This window comes from Pongo pygmaeus, chromosome 17, assembly GCF_028885625.2.
Source record: "Pongo pygmaeus isolate AG05252 chromosome 17, NHGRI_mPonPyg2-v2.0_pri, whole genome shotgun sequence".
Classification (NCBI taxonomy): domain Eukaryota; kingdom Metazoa; phylum Chordata; class Mammalia; order Primates; family Hominidae; genus Pongo; species Pongo pygmaeus.
In genome coordinates, this window is record NC_072390.2 from 39,471,276 (window position 1) to 39,491,839 (window position 20,564).

The window sequence follows — 20,564 nt, forward strand, 5'->3', positions numbered from 1 at the left end:
TTGTATTAAAACAATGTGTTGGGGGAAAGCCCCCCAAAAATGCACAGGCCTAACATGCATTTATTCAATACCAAGCTTAAATGAATTTATTATGCTCCTGGATTACACCCCATAGGCCAAGAAGCTGTCAACTATTGACATTTTCTTTTCTCTCCGTGTTCTGAGTTGAGTGTAAATATATTTGTCATGGGAATATATTGTATGTTTGATTCAGTGTATGCTCATTTCATCAGAAGGAAAGCTCTTATTATCTGTAATCACAGTCAACATCTTTGTTGCTTTAAGGAAAGAATGGGCTACAGCTTGAATTTACATATAGATCTGGTACCTTTCCAGATGCAGTTTTGCATGCTGTTTTAACCTACATTTTGAATACGTGTAGCATGATCTGTTTCTAGCGCAAGACTTCGTTCATGGTAGAGAAATACTTTTAGTCAGTTGGGTGTGGACCACATCTAGTTGATTTTCTGCCTTGCAGCATGCTGCTGACTGTTTAGGAGCAGCCAATTGCAGGATCTAGGTGCTAAACACATCAACTGAAATCACCATCAATGAAGAGGCCAAAGAGGAAGGCATTATGACTTCCAACTTCAACATCTTATGGCTACAAATCAAGTCCAAGCTGACCCAGGTCCCACATGCTCTTCCTTATCTGGTTTATGAGGATGGTGGCAACTGTTGAACAAGGAGAAAAGACTGAGTCTCTGGGTAATTGTAATTGCGAATTTCTGAAGACCAGGGATCTTGTCATACCTCTTTATCCTTTGTAGCTGGCTCAGGGTAGGCAAATAACCCATGTGTGTTGAACTAAGATAAACTGAGGACCATATTCAAGCTAGTAATTGAACAATGTGTGCTTTATTGAACTTCTATTAGGTAAAATCACCAAGGATAGTTTAAAAAATAAAATCAAATAGAGAGCAGATTCCTCATCCTTGAAAAAGTTGTAATCCAGTTTGAGGATAAATTAGTTTTGTTTCATTGCAGACAAACTAGTTTTGAAGAAAATCATGAATTGTTAAGCTAGGTTTTAAGTGCAACAGGCATTCAGAGAAATTAGATTTTATGAAGGAAGAGGGGCTTTTTCTGGGACCAGAAGACTGAGCGGGACTGGGTAACTGGAGAGGAGGAAGGAAGAGTTTTGCACAGAGTGGGAATCGATAGAAGTGAACAATAAAAAAAGGAATGAATTAGATGTGCAAGGGAGGATGAGGGAGCATGATGATGGGGCTTGATTGGCTTAAATAGACTGAAGCAGGATAAGGTATAAGAATGGTGTACAGAGTTGGACAAAGTTAAGACATTCTGGAAAGTCAAAGGAATATTCAACTTTTGGTGGAAGATGAAGACCATTATTCCAGGCTCTCATAGGTAGGAGACATGATAAAAAGTGTGGTTTTTAGAAAGATTACAAGGGAGTGGTACAGAGGAATCAGAGGGGTAAGAGGTTACAATAGAGAAAAGGCAGTGATTCTAAAATGGACAGAAAAAGAGTTTGGGTTAAATAAAGACAATAATAGTTAAAAACTTTTCTATATAGGTCATCTAATATGTTTCAGGTATTTCTAGACACTGATGATATTATCAGCAAAATCCTACAATAATTTATAAGTATACTTATCCTCAAATTAAAGAAGGGAAAAGGGGCCTTAGAAAAAGCAAAGTAAGTTGGTCTAGGCTACATACTAAGTGGCAGGAAAAGATCCAAACTTCATTTAAACTGCATCCTTTTTCACTACATTACTCTGGGAGTCATAGGTATTTATTAAATGAGCAAATGATGTGAAATAAATGTTTTATAAAGATACATGGTGGCCATACACAAGGGGGATAAGGGGAGAAAGACCAGAGGCAGGTAAATGATAAGGGTGCCCCTAAGGTCTTATCATTGGAAATGGAAAGGAAAGAATAAACATAGAAATATTGCCAAGTAAGAACATGGGAGTTGGTGTCTGATGGACTAAATGATTGAAAGAGGAGAAGAAGAACTGGGAAAGGAAAAAAACAAAACAAAACAAAAAAACAAAGACTGGGTGGCTACTGGTGACCTTAGCCAATGCATTTTCAGGAAGAGGATATTGCTGATTGATGGAAGCCAGCCTGCAGGTGAGTCGGGAGTGAGTCAGTGGTCAGGAAATGGAGGATGTGGGGAAGACCACAAATCTGAGAAATTTGGTAGAAAATGAAGGAAATAAATAAAACAGTCCTTTAAAGAAGAAGCTTCAGGGTCAAGCAAAAAGATTTTTTTTTTAAAGAAGTGAAGAAATCTGCACACATTTGAAAACAGAAGGAAAGTATGCAGAGGGAAGGAATATATTGGAACTAGAGAAAGAGGGACCTCTGTACATCAAGGGGGTGAAAGTAGCGGGGAGGGGATAGGTTAGAATGGTAGGACTGCCAATAGAACTCTGAACGATGAGGAGACTGTTCTGTATTTGTGCCATTCCATATGGAAGCCATGGACCTCATGTGGCAACCAAAGACATGAAATGTTCCTAGTGAGACTGAGGAACTCAATTTTTTATTTTGCTTAATTTAAATAGCCACATCTTTAAATAGCTAGTGGCTACCATATTGAATGATGTAAGAGCCTCAGGGAAGCAAAGGCTTTGGGACTAGACTCTTCCACTGACTCAGAAAAAGAAAGCAGAGAGGGAGAGAAGCCAGTGCTGTTCATACTCGGGAGAGGAAAAATGTGTTTGCCCCTCCCAGGTGACCTTGACTTTTTGGCTATACCTTGGTGATAGCAACATTATTAGATCATTAGATGAGGAGAGATCTTTAAACATCCACATCCCCATGTGGATGTTGTGGTCTGAATCAACCAGATGAGTTGAAGAACGGCCAAGTCTCACATGGCACAGCGCATCACCCTCAGTCTGTCTGCAGCCCTTGAGCAAGAGCTCTTTGTTCATGGAACAGAGATGGACAGGACTCTGGTAGGTTCCTTGGGATGAAGGTCATTTTGGAATGGGGCTTTCCAGTTTCTGAGAAGATATTGCTCACAATAAAGCCATCCTCTGATCTTCTATCCTGCATTCTGCTCCCACATCTCACCGTTACTTTGGATCTAGGTATTTTAAAGCCAAAAAGAGGTGATTCCCCTCAGAGGGATTTTTCTTAGACTTAGTTGATGTTTTCTTGAAGAATTTCCCATCCTGAGAAATGAGTGTATGTTCGTCTCCGTATTCTGTAGGTAAACAAAGAGAGAGCCCGAAATCAACATCCGCGGTTGCCCTGAGATAGCATCGCCCGTCATTCCGCCGGTGCGCCCTCCCTGAGATGGTGGCGTGTGTTGTTTGGGCTGTTTTTCATAGCCGCCGCAGCTGGGAATTCAAGATGCTATACTTAGGCAGAAGTCCATGAAGGAATTAATTGATATGAGCCAGAAGTTGATTGCCATTTAAGTACTCAGCCTCCACCATTGCCAAGTTTCTCCCTTTGCAGAAAGAACTGAGCTTGCCTGCAAACTGGCTCATTCAGGATGTGAGCACAAGATGGAATTCAACCTTTAATATGCTGCAACACCTGCTTGGAAATAAAGGGGCTCTGTGCTTTTCCCCCCAAGGAGCTGACAGCTGACTTCATTACAGAGGAATCTGGCAGAAATGGTCGAGGCTACTCCGCAGTCTCAGGGGGCACTCACCCAGGAATGCAGTGCCAACCAGACCTGAGCTTTGGGACGCTGCCAGGAACCCATGCTGGCCTATTTTAGCCTAAATCATCCCTCTTTTCTTGAACTCCAGTTTTCAGTGTCTTTGGTAGGCGCTTCCTCCACACAAGGGAGGTGGTAAGTGTCTGTGGCCTGCTGAAGTTAAATGGAGAAGCATTTGCAGGTGTTCTATAATGGGATCTGGATTTCCAGCCTTCCTTTCTCAAGAGTTCTGCAATGTTGCACCCCAACAGGCACAAACAGACACAAAGTCAGGCTGCCATGCTCTATAGAGCAGAACTTGAGGGTTCACTGGAGTCCTTGTCCATGTTCTGGAACTGGCCCAGAGCTGCTCTGGGAAGCCTAGCCCAGCCTGTGGGGGTCCCTAGAGGGTCTCTGGTGCTGTGACCTTCCACTGGGGCTGGAACACTGGTTATGCTTGTCAGTTTTCCAAGTAGAATGTCAACCCTGTCACCCATTTACATGATTTCTAAAGCGTATTAATCTGGCCCCCATTCACAACACAGAATTTAGCATTATCTGACTTGCATCAGAGAATATTAACTTTCTATCACTTGTTATCCTTTATCACCCCCCAAAATCTGTCTGAAATCTAAATATCCAGAAATAGGGGCAGCCTCATATAGAACACATCCATTCACTGGATTACTCAGTTCAGCATTAAGCAATGTGAATATGAAGGTCACAGAGCAGCTTCAAAACTGCACATAATGCTAATTGAAAACAAAGCACGATTTGAACTTTTATATACAAAAGTCACATCATGCTTTTAAAACAAACATTTAAAATCGGCTGGAATGAGAATCAGAAAAAAAAAAAAAAAAAAAAAAAACAGTTGATGCCAGAGGTCAAAACTGGCAATCCAAGATTCAAGCCTGGCCTGAAAGTGTGTCTCATATGGCCCACACAGTGGGGGCCAGCAGAGTTCGAATTAAAAAAAAAAATGGAATAGGTTGCCAACATTTGGAAATTGGAACATAGCATGTAGCCACCCGGATTGCTGGCTCCTCGGAAGGCACGGGGCAATCTGGCACTGGGAGTCTGTTTCCCTGCAGGCAACAGTGGGGCAGGGGAGGGGGCATTTGCTCTCCAGTTTGCTAGAGGCCCCTGCGCCAGTTTTCTCACTTGCTGAGTCTATAATCCCTGGACCAGGTGTAAGGGTGATGGGATTCTGGGTCATTCCTTCCTTTCTCCCTCTTCACAGACTTGCTATTGGTTATTATGTTACTTCAGGGTTAAAATAATCATGAAATTCCCCATTGTAAAAATCAGTGTTGAGGGAGCAGACTAAGGCCCACACCACTTCTCTACTCCTTGAACGTTCTTGTCTAATTTCTAGTCTTGAGTCAGGTACACTCACCTGAGAATGTCAGCTACAGAACCCAGTGGTTCTCAAACTTGGCCCCCTTAGAATCAGCTGAGGAGTTTCTGATTTGAAGTTGTGCTTTAGACCAGTGGTCTTCAACTTTTTGGCACCAGGGACTGGTTTTGTGGAAGACAATTTTTCCATGGACCAGGGTCACGGGTGGATGGTTTTGGGATGATTCAAGTGCTTTACATTTGTTGTGTACTTTATTATTATTACATTATAGTATATAATGAAATAATTATACAACTCACCATAATAAAAAAATCAGTAGGAGGCCTGAGCTTGTTTTCCTGAAACTAGATGGTCCCATCTGGGGGTGATGGGAGACAATGGCAAATCATCAGGCATTCAATTCTTATAAGGAGCTCTCAACCTAGATCCCTTGCACGCACAGTATAGGGTTTGTGCTCCTATGAGAATCTAAGGCTGCTGCTGATCTGACAGGAGGCAGAGCTCAGGTGGTCATGTGAGTGATGGGGAGTGGCTGTAAATACAGATGAAGCTTGGCTCTGCTCCCTTGCTACCACTCACTTCCTGCTGTGTAGCCCGGTTCCTAACAGGCCACACAGACCCATAATGGTCTGTGGTCCTGGGATTGGCAACCCCTGCTTGAGACCAATTAAGTCAGGATCTCTGGGGTGGGACTCAGGCAATGGATGTTTTTAAAGTTCCCCAGGTCATTCCAATGTAAAGAAGTTTGCGCCATTGCAAATCATGTACAACTTTACATTACAGCAATTTCTCAACCTCTGTACTATTGACATTTTGGGCCAGATAATTCATTGTTGTGTGGACCTGTCCTGTGTATTGAGTTTAGCAGCATATTAGGCTCTACCCATAGATGCAGTAGCATTTCTCTAGATAAGAAAACACTGTATTTAGTCATACAATTATGGTCAGGAATAGTGGCTATTATATTGGTCACCTACCCATCTATAAGGCCTTGGAGAAATTTCTTTTGGAATTAAGTGCTAGGGAAGCATTTTCTCTCTTGAGGAACTGATATATTCCTTCCTTTCTGGATGTTTTCCCCCCTTTACTACCAGAAAGCTCCCAGTCAATGCTAAAACACACTCAAAATCCAAACTGAAGCATAAAACAAGGCAACTACTGTAGTGTATTTTCTCCCCTCTGACTTCACATGATGCTGATTTTCCTATTAATGTTTTGTTCATCTTTAAGTTGCTTTTTTATAACCTTAGGGAAGGAGTTAGGATGTAAATATCAACAAGGTAACAAGCCAAAGAGGGGAATGACTGCTCCAAGCACTGTTCAGTATTTATGACCCAAAGAACGGTTGGTTTTAAGGAGGAAGTACCTGCTAAGTAGGAACTACCTCCTAATTACTGGAGGATCAACCAGTTTTATGGAGCAAATAATGGTCAACTCCTGCAGCCTCTCGGCTTTGTATGGAAAGAGGCTGAACTGTGTCTGTGCTGAAGGAGCCCGATGCCCAGTTGTGTGGAGGCTTCTAGGGAGAATGGCGAACACAGCCTCTGATGTGTCCTAAGAATTCCAACTCCTGGTGTTTATACTAGAGTCTGGGAAGTCTCTGAGAGGCAATGTTGTTAAAGGCATCTTGGGATACACCCCTGGGTTGACACATTACCTGCTTTCTGTAAATACAGAGCAGCTTACCTTTAGTAAAATATAACTCACTCATTAATAACCAGATGTTTTAAAGCTTTAAAAAAATCATTATTAAGCATGACTATTTCATTCTAAATGCAAAATCCTGAATGGACCAGAGATCTTAATTTTTAAAAAATATAGCTGAGTATTTTGATTATAGATGTACTTGCATATTCTCAGCATACTTCATTATTTATGTAGCTGGTGAAAAAGCTTTTTAATTAAATAGCGTGCTGGCAATCCATTGTGAAATGTATAGATGCAGGTTTCCTAGCATTATGAAGCTGAATACAGATGTTCGCCAACTTACGATGGATTTAGCCGATGCAACCCCATTGTAACCTGAGGAGCTACTGGATGTGTATTACTTTTGCACTGTGATAAAGTTAAAAAACTGTAAACTGGGCCAGGTGCAGTGGCTCACGCCTGTAATCCCAGCACTTTGGGAGGCTGAGGCGGGCGGATCACGTGGTCAGGAGTTTGAAACCAGCTTCCCCAACATAGTGAAACCCTGTCTCTACTAAAAATACAAAAAATTATCTGGGCATGGTGGTAGGTGCCTGTAATCCCAGCTACTTGGGAGGCTGAGGCAGGAGAATCGCTTGAAGCCGGGAGGCAGTGGTTGCAGTGAGCCGAGTTTGCGCCACTGCACTCCAGCCCGGGTGACAGCGCGAGACTCCGTCTCAAAAAAAAAAAAAAAAACCCAAAACAAAACAAAACTGTAAGCTGAACCATTGTAAGTTGGGAACCATCTGCACACACGCACACACACACACACACACACAACATTCTGGTGAGCACACATACTTCAATCACTATAAAACACTTGTTTCTGAATGATCTTAAAATTTGACCAAACCTTTTTTATATTGCTAACATAATAGGGTAATTTGCCACCACTCCACTTGATTACTTATGTTTAATGTATTCAACTAATTTGGAAATATGGTAGGGTAGTGGTTCTCAACGTGTGGCCCCCACACCAGCAATACCAGCATCACCTGGGAACTCCTTAGACAGTTTTGAGCCCCACCCCAGGCCGACTGAATCAGCAGCTCTGGGAGTTGGGCCCAGCACCCCAGGATGTACCAAGCTCTCTAGGTGATCCTGGAACAGGTTAAGGCTCGAGAGCCATGGGATGGGGATTATGCACTGTGGTGCTGGTAATCTTGGTTTCATCAATGGTTCTCCTGGTGACACGTGGTCACAACAAAGTCAACTGGTCCCTTCTTTTAGTTCCCCACCAAAAAAGTGCTGTGAGGATTCTTGTTTGTTTAAGGTTCAAAGATCTCAGAGCTTAAAAGAGGTCAAAAGACTCACAGTGGCTTAAATATTTTCAGCATAGTTTGCATGATGGTTGCCCATGAATACCAGGTCTTTACTTACCAATTTTGACTAAACGTGAATATCAGGGTTCACGTTACACATAGCAATTCTTTTCTTCTTTCAAAAAACAAAAAGAAGCTCTGAAATTAGAGCTCTTACTTATTCACCCTTGGATGGCAGGCTGTAGTGGAGGCAACCTTCCAGAGATGCCCCATGCCTGGGTGAAGGCTGATGATCAGGTTCTGTTACCTTCCTGGGCTGGAGGAACCAAGGCCGGGAGGTGAAGGAACTCCCACCGGGAGGCAGTGCCAGAACTACAACTAACAACCATCTGACTCCTCGCTCTGTGCTTTGTCTTCTGAATGAACAATGCTGCTTCTTAAGTACACATAAGCCAAACTGCCTCTCAAATTGCAGCCATCTACTTTGAGTTCAGATTTGCACAGCATGACATGAATTGGGCTGCAAATTATGCAGAAAACAGCCATCACATCCATCTGTGATGTCAGAATCCTCAAGTACAATGTGACCTGTTAGTATGTAACAGAGTAGAAGGATACTGTGTCTGATTCCTTCCCTATGAAGAGTGATGAATATCCTTCCAGATGCATTTGGCCCAGTGTGAAAAGGTTAAATATGATTGAGGTAATGCCTGTGATATGCTCAAGAGCAGATTTCATATCCAAGGGTGCAGGCAATTAGATTTTTTTTAATGGTGTAGTAACTAGAGAAAGAAAACACACAAATACACTCATACCTAATGGTAAACTGAATTTATTTCCTTTTGGAAAACAATTCCAGTAATCTCCAGGTTCAGACCGCAGAGTAAACATTAATAACAGTAACATACAGGTTAGTTCAACTGATTCAAGAATTTGGCTGCGTGAAATCATTAAGGAAAACCTTGAACACTCAAAGCTTCAAATGTATCCAGGGAAAAAAAAATTCTTTGACAGTCTACATAACAACTATTGCATATATAGTGATGCTACCTGTCACATTGCAAGGCTTACAAATATATATATATGGGCCTTATCCAGCTGTGGGGTTCTGTTCTGTGAGAACATCTCTTCTTGGTTTGCAAGAATCTTCAGCAATAAAAAATAGTCTTGGATTTAAGCGCTGATATACCAAAGGAGAAATTCTAGGCTTAAGTGTAAAGAAAAGGAAGTCCAACCATAGTCTCATGTATAATAGTTGTTTTTAATCTTTCTTCCTTAGAAATACTTTATCTTAAGCCATTTTGGTCATAGTCTTTTTTTTTTTTTTTTAAATCTTGCCTGAATAGGGCCCAAGTCCACTTGTCTTTATAAGACCATTTCAGTATCAGACGACATAATACATGTGCAACACTTTATATACAAGGGGTCTATCCGGTGCGCAAAAGTTCAAACACATGAACATCCAACAGTTTGATAATACAAGTTTTATGGTACAATACAATGTTTCTGAATAATATACATTAACAATGAAAGTTTCGTGCAAAGAGTAAAACATGTTCCCTTTTTGTGCCACAAAAGCAATTCTCCTTGAGAGACTGTACTTGCACTAACTGCTGTGTTGGGTCATTGTATGATTCTGTAAATAACAAAAAAAAAAAAAAAAAAAAAAAAAAAGAAGAAGAGAGGGAAAACAAACTTCAGTGATTTCATTTTCATCAGACCAAGCATATATACATGTAATTAATTCATATTGACTTGAACAGAACAATGAGTTTCTGCCCTCTGATGAATAGTACTCATGGGTACCCTCCAATGCTAAAAAAAATCTACTGCTTCTTCCCCAGGGAGAAACAGACCCAGAGATCTTCTGAACCTGCTGCCACCCATGAGGGCCTGGAAGGAGAAGCCAGGGCAGGAGCCTCCTTAACGTGAGATGGCTGGCTGGCACCTTGCCTTTTCTCCACCTCTGCCATGTCTTTCTATAATACCCTCTCACCATCCATCATCTCTTCTTATTAAGATAGGACCCAGTGTTCAAGGAGCAGGTAGCACTGTTTTAACAGTTTTATGGATCTGTGCATGATTTCCATTGGTTACATATGCCTCTGTTCCAATCCCTCTGAGACTGTAACATCTTGACAACAGGGGCTCTATCTGCCCCTGAATATGGGTATGAAATGCAAGAGTTACCTGGCTGATGATGGACAGTGGGAGCAGCCCCCCTCCTGAGGGTGGGTTTTGGGCTGTGATCATACCGTGGCTCAGGAGCAGATTACAGTAGCCTGCCATGTCTCCCCTGTCCCCAGATGCTCTTTCTTAGCTGACACAGCCTGTGCTGTATATTGGTGGTCTCCGCTCATCTATGCTAGCATGTCCCCTTTCTGAGTGAATACCCTCTTTCCAAATTGTGAGAGGGTAACTGGGATTGCTGGGCAACTCAGGACCACCAGCCAGGCCCTGAGGGTGGACACCGGGTGGGAAGGTTCCAGAACCAGGCCTGGAGGATGGTCACAGATGTGCGGGATATTTGCCTGGAGCATAAGCCTGGAGATGGCCTGATCTCCACTCTCCTCCTCTGTGCTTTCCTGGAGCCATGTTCTCTCACTACTCACTTGTATCCCCTGACCCCAATCCCTTCTTATTACAACCTTGGGGACAGCTCAAAATATCACCACTTCCATCCTCACCCCATCTAACACTGATCTCTCCCTTCTCTGATTTCCTGCTGCACTTTATACTGCCTATATGGGATGCATCTTAGGTCTTATCTCATGATTATTTGTAGGCCTGTCTCTCACCCATGCCAATAATTCCAATGTTCATTCATTTATTCATTCCTCTACAAGCATCTATTGAAAACGTACATCAGCACCTAGAACATGCCATAGCGCTGCAGTGCTCAGGAAAGAGGGGTTGGCTATCTCAGTGACTGGCTGGCAAGGCAAGGGCTACTGGAGAGGAAGGGCATGGTCCTTGCCTTCATGCCTTCAAAGTACTCACAGTCTAAAGAAGGTCATGTGGACACATACAAGTAAAGTAAGATGGCAAGCAGACCATTAGAAAAGAACACAGAAATGTCACGGATACACCTAAACCTGCCTAGCCATTGGGGAAGGGTTCCCGGTGGATCTAGCACACTGACAGCCGGAAACATGAGCAGAGAGTACAGGGAGGGCACTCTAGGCCAAGGGACCCACACGGGTCAGGGCAATGAAACAGGAATGTGCAAGGTACGTTTGCAGACCTGCAACTTGTTTAGATTGGTTGAATTCTTCTGGAGTATTCTGAATCAACAGTACTCACGAGACATGAAGATGGAGCTGGTTTGGGGCAAGAATATGAGCTGTCTTATCTACCTTGCTAAAGAGCTAAGACTGTCTTGTAGGTTAAGGGAGCCATTGGAGTATTTTAAGCAGAGCGATTCATCTTGGAGATGTTTGTTATCTCTTCATCCTTTACAGCAACTAGCAAACTGCCTGCTCCCTGAATACAGGCTGAATGACCAGAGGTTCAGCTGAGAACCAATTGGGGCTGGGTGCAGAAGTGGTGGGGCTGGGAGCCTTGTGAAGAGGACTTAGGTCTTCCTTGTTCCATTTCAAATTTAGCTCATTTTTGAAAAAGATGGATGACAAATCATGATGGAGAACAGTATTTCACTCTCCCTTATTTAAAACATATCTTTATAGTCCCAGCCTCAGAGTGAATACAGGAAATAGCAATTGTTTTTATGCCAGCTCTTTTATCTGTATATTGATTTTTAATACTTCTGAAAAGTACTTGTCACCAATATGTAGACAGAAAGGGTAATAAAAGTACTAATGAGACCAAAACACTTTGCTATTTTCTTAAAAATCAACATGATTCTGTTCAGAAAGGTTATAAACAATAAAAGTTTGATTACTCAAAATACACCACGTCTAAGCCTTCTTAAACCTTTTGCTATCTCAGAGTCAAGTTTATAGAAAGGTTTTTTATTTTTAAAAAGTCCAAAAAGAATGACCAATTAAGTACAAGAAGATACGATAATACAGATCGAGCATCTCCAAATGGGAAAATCCAAAATCCAAATACTCCAAAATCTGAAATTTTTGAGCACCGACATGATGGCATATAGGTGACAAAGCTAGTGACACCTTTGCTTTCTGCTGGTTCAATGTACCGAAACTTTGTTTCATGCACAAAATTGAAAATATTGTGTAAAATGACCTTTGGGCTATCTGTATAAGGTATATAAGAAATATAAATGAATTTTGTGTTTAGACTTGGGTTGCAACCCCAAGACATCTCATTATGCATATGCAAATATGCCAAAATCTGAAATCGAAGACACTTCTGGTCCCAAGCATTTTAAAAAAGGAATACTCAACCTGTATTTACCTAAATGATAGGACTCTGACAGAAAGATGGGTGTTTTTTTCTTCTTACCAAATCAAAGTAAAAAAAATCAGTTTAATTACATTATTTTCAAATGTTTAAGTGCTTATGATGGACACTCCACATGTGATTGGATTCTAGGGGTTAGTAAAAGAGTACACAGTGCAATTTTCCTGGTGTTTTTATATGTGCTCATATCAAGATGCTACAAGAACCCAAAACAAACTGCCCATAACAATTGGCAATGGTTGTGTGTTGTATGCTTTCATCCTCAACCAAAGCCATACAAGTCTCTTCAGAGGTGCAAAGGACATGAACAAATACACATACATCACTTACTACAACAGACTGAAATTGTTTAATAAAGGAGTTATGTTTTGCATATAAGAGAGAGGAATATAAATCATTTGTGAGAAGGACAAGGGTATGGCTTGTGAAATTCAAAAATAAAGCAACCCAATGTAAGTAATATCAACCTAAGAAATCTGGCATGAGAAATGTAAGGGCAGAAAGTCCTCTTGGTGTGGAGATGCCTGCAGACCACGGAGGTCTCTTATTCTCATTTTGTTTGGTTTCCCTTTTTTGCTCCAGCCCAACGGAGAGCTATGGCAGGGTCTCCCCAGGCCTGGCTGTCCACCATTGGCAGTGATGCTCATGGTGGAAGGCAGCATGTTCCTAGAGCTTCTTGGGCAATGGATATATTTGTGTTGGAAACAACCCCGCCATGGGATTCTGCTCTATCCTCAAGGGCTTGCCTTTGCCACCTTTGAGGATCCAGCGGATGTATCTGTTCTCCTCCCCCACACAGTATTTCAAGTCCACTGGAAATACAAATGGCCTCATTTCATTTTCTGGGGGAAGGAATGGAATATCTGAGCCACAGTTTATCCGATTGGCTTTTAGGTGTTGGTGAGAACAGATGCGAAGTCCTAGTCTCTGGTCTTGACTGAAGATTCTCTGACTAGAAAAACAAGAAGTTGCTTCATGGGAGCACTCAGTGTTTTTTGTGTTTTCTGATGCTCATAGACATTATTTCTTTAGAAAGGGACACAAGAGACAAGTGGGAAGGATAAAAAAGTAGACAGCAGAAGCGCCAAGCAAAGAGAGGGTAGGCTCTGAGGCCCGGTTTGCTCTCCCCCTGGCTACTTGCCACACCACAGAACCAGTCCTGAGACAGCAAGGACACAAATGCATATGAGCAGAAAGCAGAAAAATGCTGCCAGGCCATCCACAAGCAGGCTTCTCTCTGTGCAAGAGTTTTCAGCTCTTTAGGTCCAGAGGAAACCACTACACTAGAACAAAGCAGTGGGTAATCTCACCAATTTTACACAGCAATTCACAGTCCCTAAAGTACTTTAATGCAATGACAGGTTATGAGAAAAAATATCTGTTCCAATGAAGGGAAAGTGTTTTACATAATTGAGAAGAACATCAGTGCAACATTGGTGGAGGTGGGGGGTGAAGACAGAAAAGGAAGTAGGAAGAGAAGAAAACTTCTGTAATCCCACAGAGAGCCATATTCTACTCTGCAAAAAGCCATCTCCTGGAGACCCCATGTCTAAGTAACTGAAAATTGCAAACCATTAATCCCAGTTATGAACAGTTGTTTTACACGAGGGGGGTTTGTGTTAAAAAAAAATCAAATCCACAACATACCTTAAAGCTTAAAAGAAGATCCATCTAGGTATGATACCTTAATAGTGAGGTTTCAAAAACACTTTCTTTACTGTAAAGGGCCCCATTTGGAAGGAGTGTGCTGTATGTATTTTTTTTCTCTATAAATGTGAAATTAAACTTAGAAAGCTAAAAAACAGATGAGGGCCTTAAAAATTCCCTTCTAGCACTATGTATTTCTTTTTAAATATGAGATGCCTTTCATTTTACAAGACTGGAATTCTCATTTTGGGCTTGGCACTCTAACAAATGATTAATTCAGCCTCCTTTTTTCTGAGAGCTGACCACATTTGCTGGTCAAACAGTTTAATCCTATTTAAAATGCAATCCAAGAAAAATATTTTTAAGTAAAAATAAAAATCCATGATCCTTTGAAACTGTTCACCTTGGCTAAAGACATTCCATTTTCCTGCAATCTTGATGTAAATTTGAATTTTTGCACCTCTATCAATGATGAAATTCAGCTTTGGAGGAAAGCCAGGGGGAACCTATCTTCCTAGAGTTGAATAATTAAATTCCCAACCCCAAAACTTACGCCCAGAGATCGCCTTCACTTTTCTAATTCTTTGGCAGAGACCATGTCTCGTCTGTGCTTTGTAACACTCTGTTGGCATCGGCAAAATGTTACGTATCAATGGTCATAAAAACAAAAATGGCATTTGAATGGAAGTTTTGTGAAATCTGTTGATTCAAAGATGTTAATCATTTTTACCATGACTTGTTTATTTATAGCCTTTTGTTTCAAACAAATTCTGACAAGCTTTTAAAACTAAGTAAAAGAGCCAGCATGCTATTTTAAAAAGGAATGAAAAAAAAAAATAACAAGCTTTCCACTAATTCACTATGCCATTAGAAACCTGAATTTAAACTGCAGTTGTATTTAATTTAAATGAGATGTTTTCTAACTAGATGAAATAGTAGGCAATTGTGGCTCAGAAACAATGCAAGGCGGGAAGAAATAAAGAAATATAAAGATTAAATGTGGCTGTTTCTTTCAACAGATGGTGACAGCACCATGGCAGCATGTTGTTTTTTCTTTAGTTGAAGAACACAAACATCCATAATCAATCATCACTGATTAACTAATTATATTACCCTTCCTTTTATCACTTGGGTTGGACCTTTATCCATAAACACTGAGGATAATCGGTATGCTCTTATTTTTCTGGAAGTCTATTCTAGTTCACATAGAGCCGTGCAGTTACAGACTGCAAACAGAATTCTACATTACTGTCCACCTTTAAGCACTATTGCTTTTTTTCATTTTTTATTTTTTTTTAAACAAAAGCAATTGGTTTCCAACAGGCTGGATAATAAGTCTTTTGACCTGCATTCTTCTTTGACCCATTAAGGTCACCCCTGTGCTCGGGCATATAGCTGACTTAGGAAATGCCTGCAAGTCCTACATTTCATCTTCTGCCCACTCAAAATAAAGCTTTCTTTAAATGTGTCTGTACGGGTCCCTGAAGGCCAAAGAGGCATCCCTGTAGTGGGCAATGGAGGGACAGAAGCTTCTGCCTTTATTAATGAATGCAGACCATTATGAGTCTGGCTGGCTCCTTCCCTGTTCCCAGAAGCATATACTGTACGTGACTTAAAATGCTAGAATATTGACACAAAGCGAGCTGGGCACCCCTAAGGAAAATTACTCCTTGGATATAATGTAGGCTCGTAACAGCTATTAGAGTACAAAATAAAACCCTCCGGGATCAGACTGACATATACCGCATTCTACCTAGTCCTCAAACATTAGAAGAATTTCTTTGTGAAGGCATTCTCAAGGACAGCATTAAACTGACTTTTGTAGCAATCTGCAACAGCTTTTTGGCTTAGAGCTTTTAGTACTAAATCTCTGGTTCGAATCAATATAAGTACTATATCTTCTATATTAATCAATACATTTGGTTCAATACATGTTCTATTAAATTATACTTTCTAATCAAGATTTTTACATTTCCACCCTCTCTCCTTTTCATTCCCAACTTCTTATGCTAGTAAAATAGTTTTAAAAGTGTATACAACTAATGATGACAGGATCCTGGCTTATTTCCCCTGAACATTAAGAGAAAAAATAGTCACAACGGCAAAGGGTGACCTTTAAGCATCTTAATAAGGTTAACAGGATGTGAATGTTAATAAATTAACATTTTCAAAGTCCACACAATTACAAAAGTACTCATAATTTTCAACTGATTAAAAGTAAATTGCTACGGCTCTGGGAGTACCATTAGGAATGTTCTAAAAATTACACTGAAGACCAAAATCACCCTCAAGTACCCCACTTTGCCCACCCCAAAGTTTCTACTGCCCACAACTATATAAATCCTGGCTGGGGAAATCTGGGATAATTGTGTTTTTATGGACCTTACCAGGTAAACATCAGGACCATATCTGTGGATATTGCATTTTTGTGAGCTATGCTATAGTTCAATGCATATTTTTTAAAGGACAAATACACAGTATTTTCCCTAAGTGCTATGAGAATCGAAAAGACATATGCATAGTGGATTTTTCATAGCCAGGGAAGTTGACTCATAATCTTTACATTTGTAGAATCTGCTAGAATGAAGTTCTACTCTTTTATTATGACATAGCAATGGCATTTCCAAACGGTCATGTATGCTTTTGCCCCTCTCTTTAATGCCATGAATGTTGCATTTATGATCATGTTTGCACTGACAGAATTTCCCTTTTTATTTTTCATATGGTAATGTCATCACCATGAACTTACAGAGACACTGATGCATTTTCTTTTGACATTTAACAGTTCACATGGGCTTGGTCTGACATCTCAAAGCATTTTCTGGATGACACTAAGCTATATTAAAGCAAAAGGTGAAATGGCATCATCAGAAGCGATCAGAAGAATACAGGATATTAAAGAAGGGAAAGGACTATTAGGGCATTTAGTTTGTCCCCTTGTAGGAACATAATTGTTTGATAAAGTTTACACACTAGGCCAGTCTTGAATGATTCTGGCAATGAAGTTGCTATCATACCTCCCATAGGAAACAATTTCACATTCTAATAAACCTCACTGAAGGACATTTTTGTTGTTGTTCTCTGGACATTTGTGCTAACTACGTCCAGAAAAAGGGTGATCTGAGATAATCCTGAAGGATGAGGACACTGGCATGTTGATGAGTTTATGTTCCAAACACTAGACCATGTACCTACAGTATAAAGTTCATCCATCTCATCCAAAGCAACCTAGAAGACCATCCAGTACACCACCTCTCAGTCATTATATAAAACACATCCCATTCACTTGCTTGGTTCCAGAGAGGAGCCTGAAAATAGATTTTAGAAGGCCAGTGGGGCTTGCCTTACACAAGCAGGGTTTCCCAACCTCAGCACTACTGACATTTGGCGCTGGACAATTCTTTGTTGCAGGGAGTTGTCCTGGGTATTGTAGGATGTTTAGCAGCATCCTCAGCCACTACTGCCAACATGCTAGTGGCATCTTCCCAGTTGTGACAAGCAGAAATGTCTCCTGACACTGCCACATATCTCTTGGTGGGAAGCATCTCTCCCACCAGGGAGATATTGAGGAACACTGCCTTATACTGTTTGAAAAACACTTGTGCATGAATAAATGAAAGCTGGGAAATAAGGAGAGTTCCGAATTTAAGGGTTTTGAAGAATTTGCAGGGAGGAACTGATCTAAAGGGGAAGAAGAAATGGTGGTCTACGAGGTGTGTTAAATAGCTGTAATGAGGAGGTCTTGTTAATGACCTGTCTTGTTATTGACAGGTTTAAATTAGAGGTCAGACACAGGAACAGGTGGTCATAAGGAAGGTATATAATTGTTTTGAATTTACTTTGTATTGAAAACACATTGAGCTTGCTATACCATGCTTGAGTATGCTACTTTGTCTTCATTATAAGATGGTATTTTCCCCATTTTAAAAAGAGAACTGCAAAGGGACACATATACCACATGAGACTGTACTGCAGTAAATATATACTGTACTGCAGTAAAATGTAGTCAATGGGTGAACGTGGGCAAGTGTACAGAAACTGTAGAAAGAATTCTTCCGAGATATATAATGGCATTGTTTATGTAAAGAACCAAGTATTTCCAGAAGTGTTCATTCTTTTAGTGACTTATCAAGACCATCCATATACCATTGATGAACAAAGATGGCACGTTTTAGTGGCAATCAATCAATGCTGCTTTAGGGATATTTGCAATCTAATAATGTTTAAAGGTACCCAAATATTAAACTCTGGAAATCAGTATTTGGGGAATGGAAAAAACTATCTACTTTGAAAGAACTACAGAGCCATCATCCTCAATTTGTTGGTCTAGACTCAATGGCAGGTGAATCAACTACACCTGTAAGTAATACCGCAGAGAAAGAAAAAATTGGTTTCAGAACTGGGGGTTGGGGGTGGTACCTAGCAGCATCTGGTCCAGTATCTTATTTTACAGATGAGAAAATTAAGTCCCAGAGGGTTGAAGCCAACACTCAAGGTCTTAGAGTTAGTCCCACGGCTGAGCCAGCTGTACAGATAAAGGACACTCATTGCCATAGCCCAAACCTTCTATCTGGAGAGACAGGGTGCTCTAGGACACAGAGGAAGGGCCCTTCACCTTATGTCAGAGGCTTTGTTCTTGGAGGAGTCACACATGCCTGGTGCGGGAGAGATGAGGAGGCAGAGGTAAAAAGGGAGTGAATGGCCCCCGAAGTAGAGGGAAGAGCAGCAGCAAAGCTGAGAACCAGAGGGCAGAAGGCAGGGGGCAGAGGGCAGGAACTGTGTAGGAGCTGAAGCATCTGGTGGAGCTGCAGATATGTCCGGCTGTGCAGGGAGGTAGGGTCAGTTCAAAAAGGGCCTATTTTCACCACATTTTGCTATTTTCTGAATATCAAAAGAGCTGGAAAAGCCCATGGCGGTTACCATGTACCAAGAATACCCAGTTTTGCCTTAGTCTAACGTGAGTCTTCAGAAGCCTGAGCAAAGACTAATTATTTAAATAATGCTAAGTCCTAGTTGCTAACATAGAACAATTCCTAGTATTTTGACAATTAAACATTTTGGAGATATAAAACAAGCCCTTTAGTCCACCAGCTTCCAAAGGACAATTTCTACTGTGACGTCATACATGGGAAATGTTAACATCGTGACAATCCCATTTTCCATTAAGAACTTAAAAACAGTAGTAAAATTGTAGTTGCAAGCTGACCCCTATCTGTTGTGCATACCTGACAAGCTTGAAAATTTCCCTCTTTGCAACTGACAATAGCGTGCACTATCTACTACATTGAGAGTGGGGGAAAAAGGTGCCGAAAGGGAAGAACAGGCTAAAAAGGGCAAAATGGCCACTGGGAAATATATTAAAGAGTAAGATGTTTATTTCTAAAAGAAAACAATGAATTGAGCTGTCTGTTTCCATGCAAGAAGCCGGCAGAAAATTTAAATCAAACTATATAAAGCCAGCACCAGTGAGAGGGACAGTGTAAAGATTTCACTCAAGATTCTGGAATTGCAGGATTCCAGCGTACTGTGGGACAGAAGGCTTTGATAGGCAATACTGTCTAATAAGATATTCAGGGATTAAGTCAGTGCTTCACAGACAGATGTGTCCATGTGCCAGTTGTTGCTAAGCTTTAATTTTTTCCCCTGTAATGTTTAATTTATCACACTGGCGCTTTCTAAACTAGAACATCTGTAAACAAGGTTAAGAATGACCTCCTTCCAATTTTACATCCATGAACAGTGCCCCTTCTTCGTGCTCTAATTTTAGATACCTTAAAGATAAATAAATCTTTGGAAGGAAGAAAAAAGAAGGCTTGTCTGACACTGTAATGTGTTCATCTTGGGCGAATACAAATTTCCTCTCTGCCAGCTCTCGGTGCACACAACCAACTCTTGCTGCTGAAGCTATATTCAAGCATCCCCTTCCCAGTCAAATGCAATTAAACAAACTTCTGCTAAATATTTAACAGCCTTGTGCACTAATTAGCGGCAAATAATGGAAGCTTAAATTGATAATTGCTCAGAAATGTCCTCTTACAAACATTACAAAATTCCAACTCCTCCCTTTTCTCTTAGATTTTGAATCCCGGAAGGTTTTTGAAGAGAATTTAGTTAGTGAAATTAACTATAATCATATCACTTGGCCAAGATCTCAGAGTTAAGTTTGGCTGTTTTGCAGTCAGCTGCAAGATTCCACTGGCATCATTTACTTCACTTCCGTGTTTGAAATCCATTGAAATTTAGTTATACACTGAAAGATGGTGGAGCAGGGCATTGATTTAAAAACTGACTGGCAGGCTTAGGATTTAAACTCTGGTCCACCAGATTCAAAAGGTCATCTGATTAGAATGGGAGAAGCACAGGGCGTTGTAATTTATATTCAAAGGTAACCTTTGTAGGAAGAAGGAGGGAGCCAACACTCTTTCTGCTTTTCCACTTGATAGGGACATGGATTCCCTTCAACCAAATTCCAATAATTATGAAAAATAGTTTATTGAACTTGGGCAAAAAGCAAAAGAAATGCCACTTCCTTGTAGTGTATTATTTCTTTTATTAAAAACACTGCCACACTCCCTAGGAGGTAAACTCACAT

At 40.8% G+C, this 20,564-nt stretch overlaps 1 protein-coding gene across 8 annotated transcripts in view; it reads right to left on the reverse strand.

Moving 5' to 3' along the window:
- Positions 1–836: 836 nt before the first annotated feature.
- ZNF521 (zinc finger protein 521) overlaps positions 837–20,564 on the reverse strand; it is a 298,052-nt gene continuing 278,324 nt past the window's right edge. For 5 of the 8 annotated variants that reach the window (XM_063653514.1, XM_063653511.1, XM_063653512.1 and 2 more), the window contains one exon: positions 837–3,190. In XM_063653514.1, the coding sequence (XP_063509584.1) occupies positions 3,080–3,190 (111 nt within the window). In that variant the 3' untranslated portion in view covers positions 837–3,079. Of the gene's footprint in view, positions 3,191–8,761; positions 9,579–20,564 lie in introns of those variants that run through there. The other 3 variants (XM_054461308.2, XM_054461306.2, XM_063653513.1) reach the window with 1 other exon arrangement.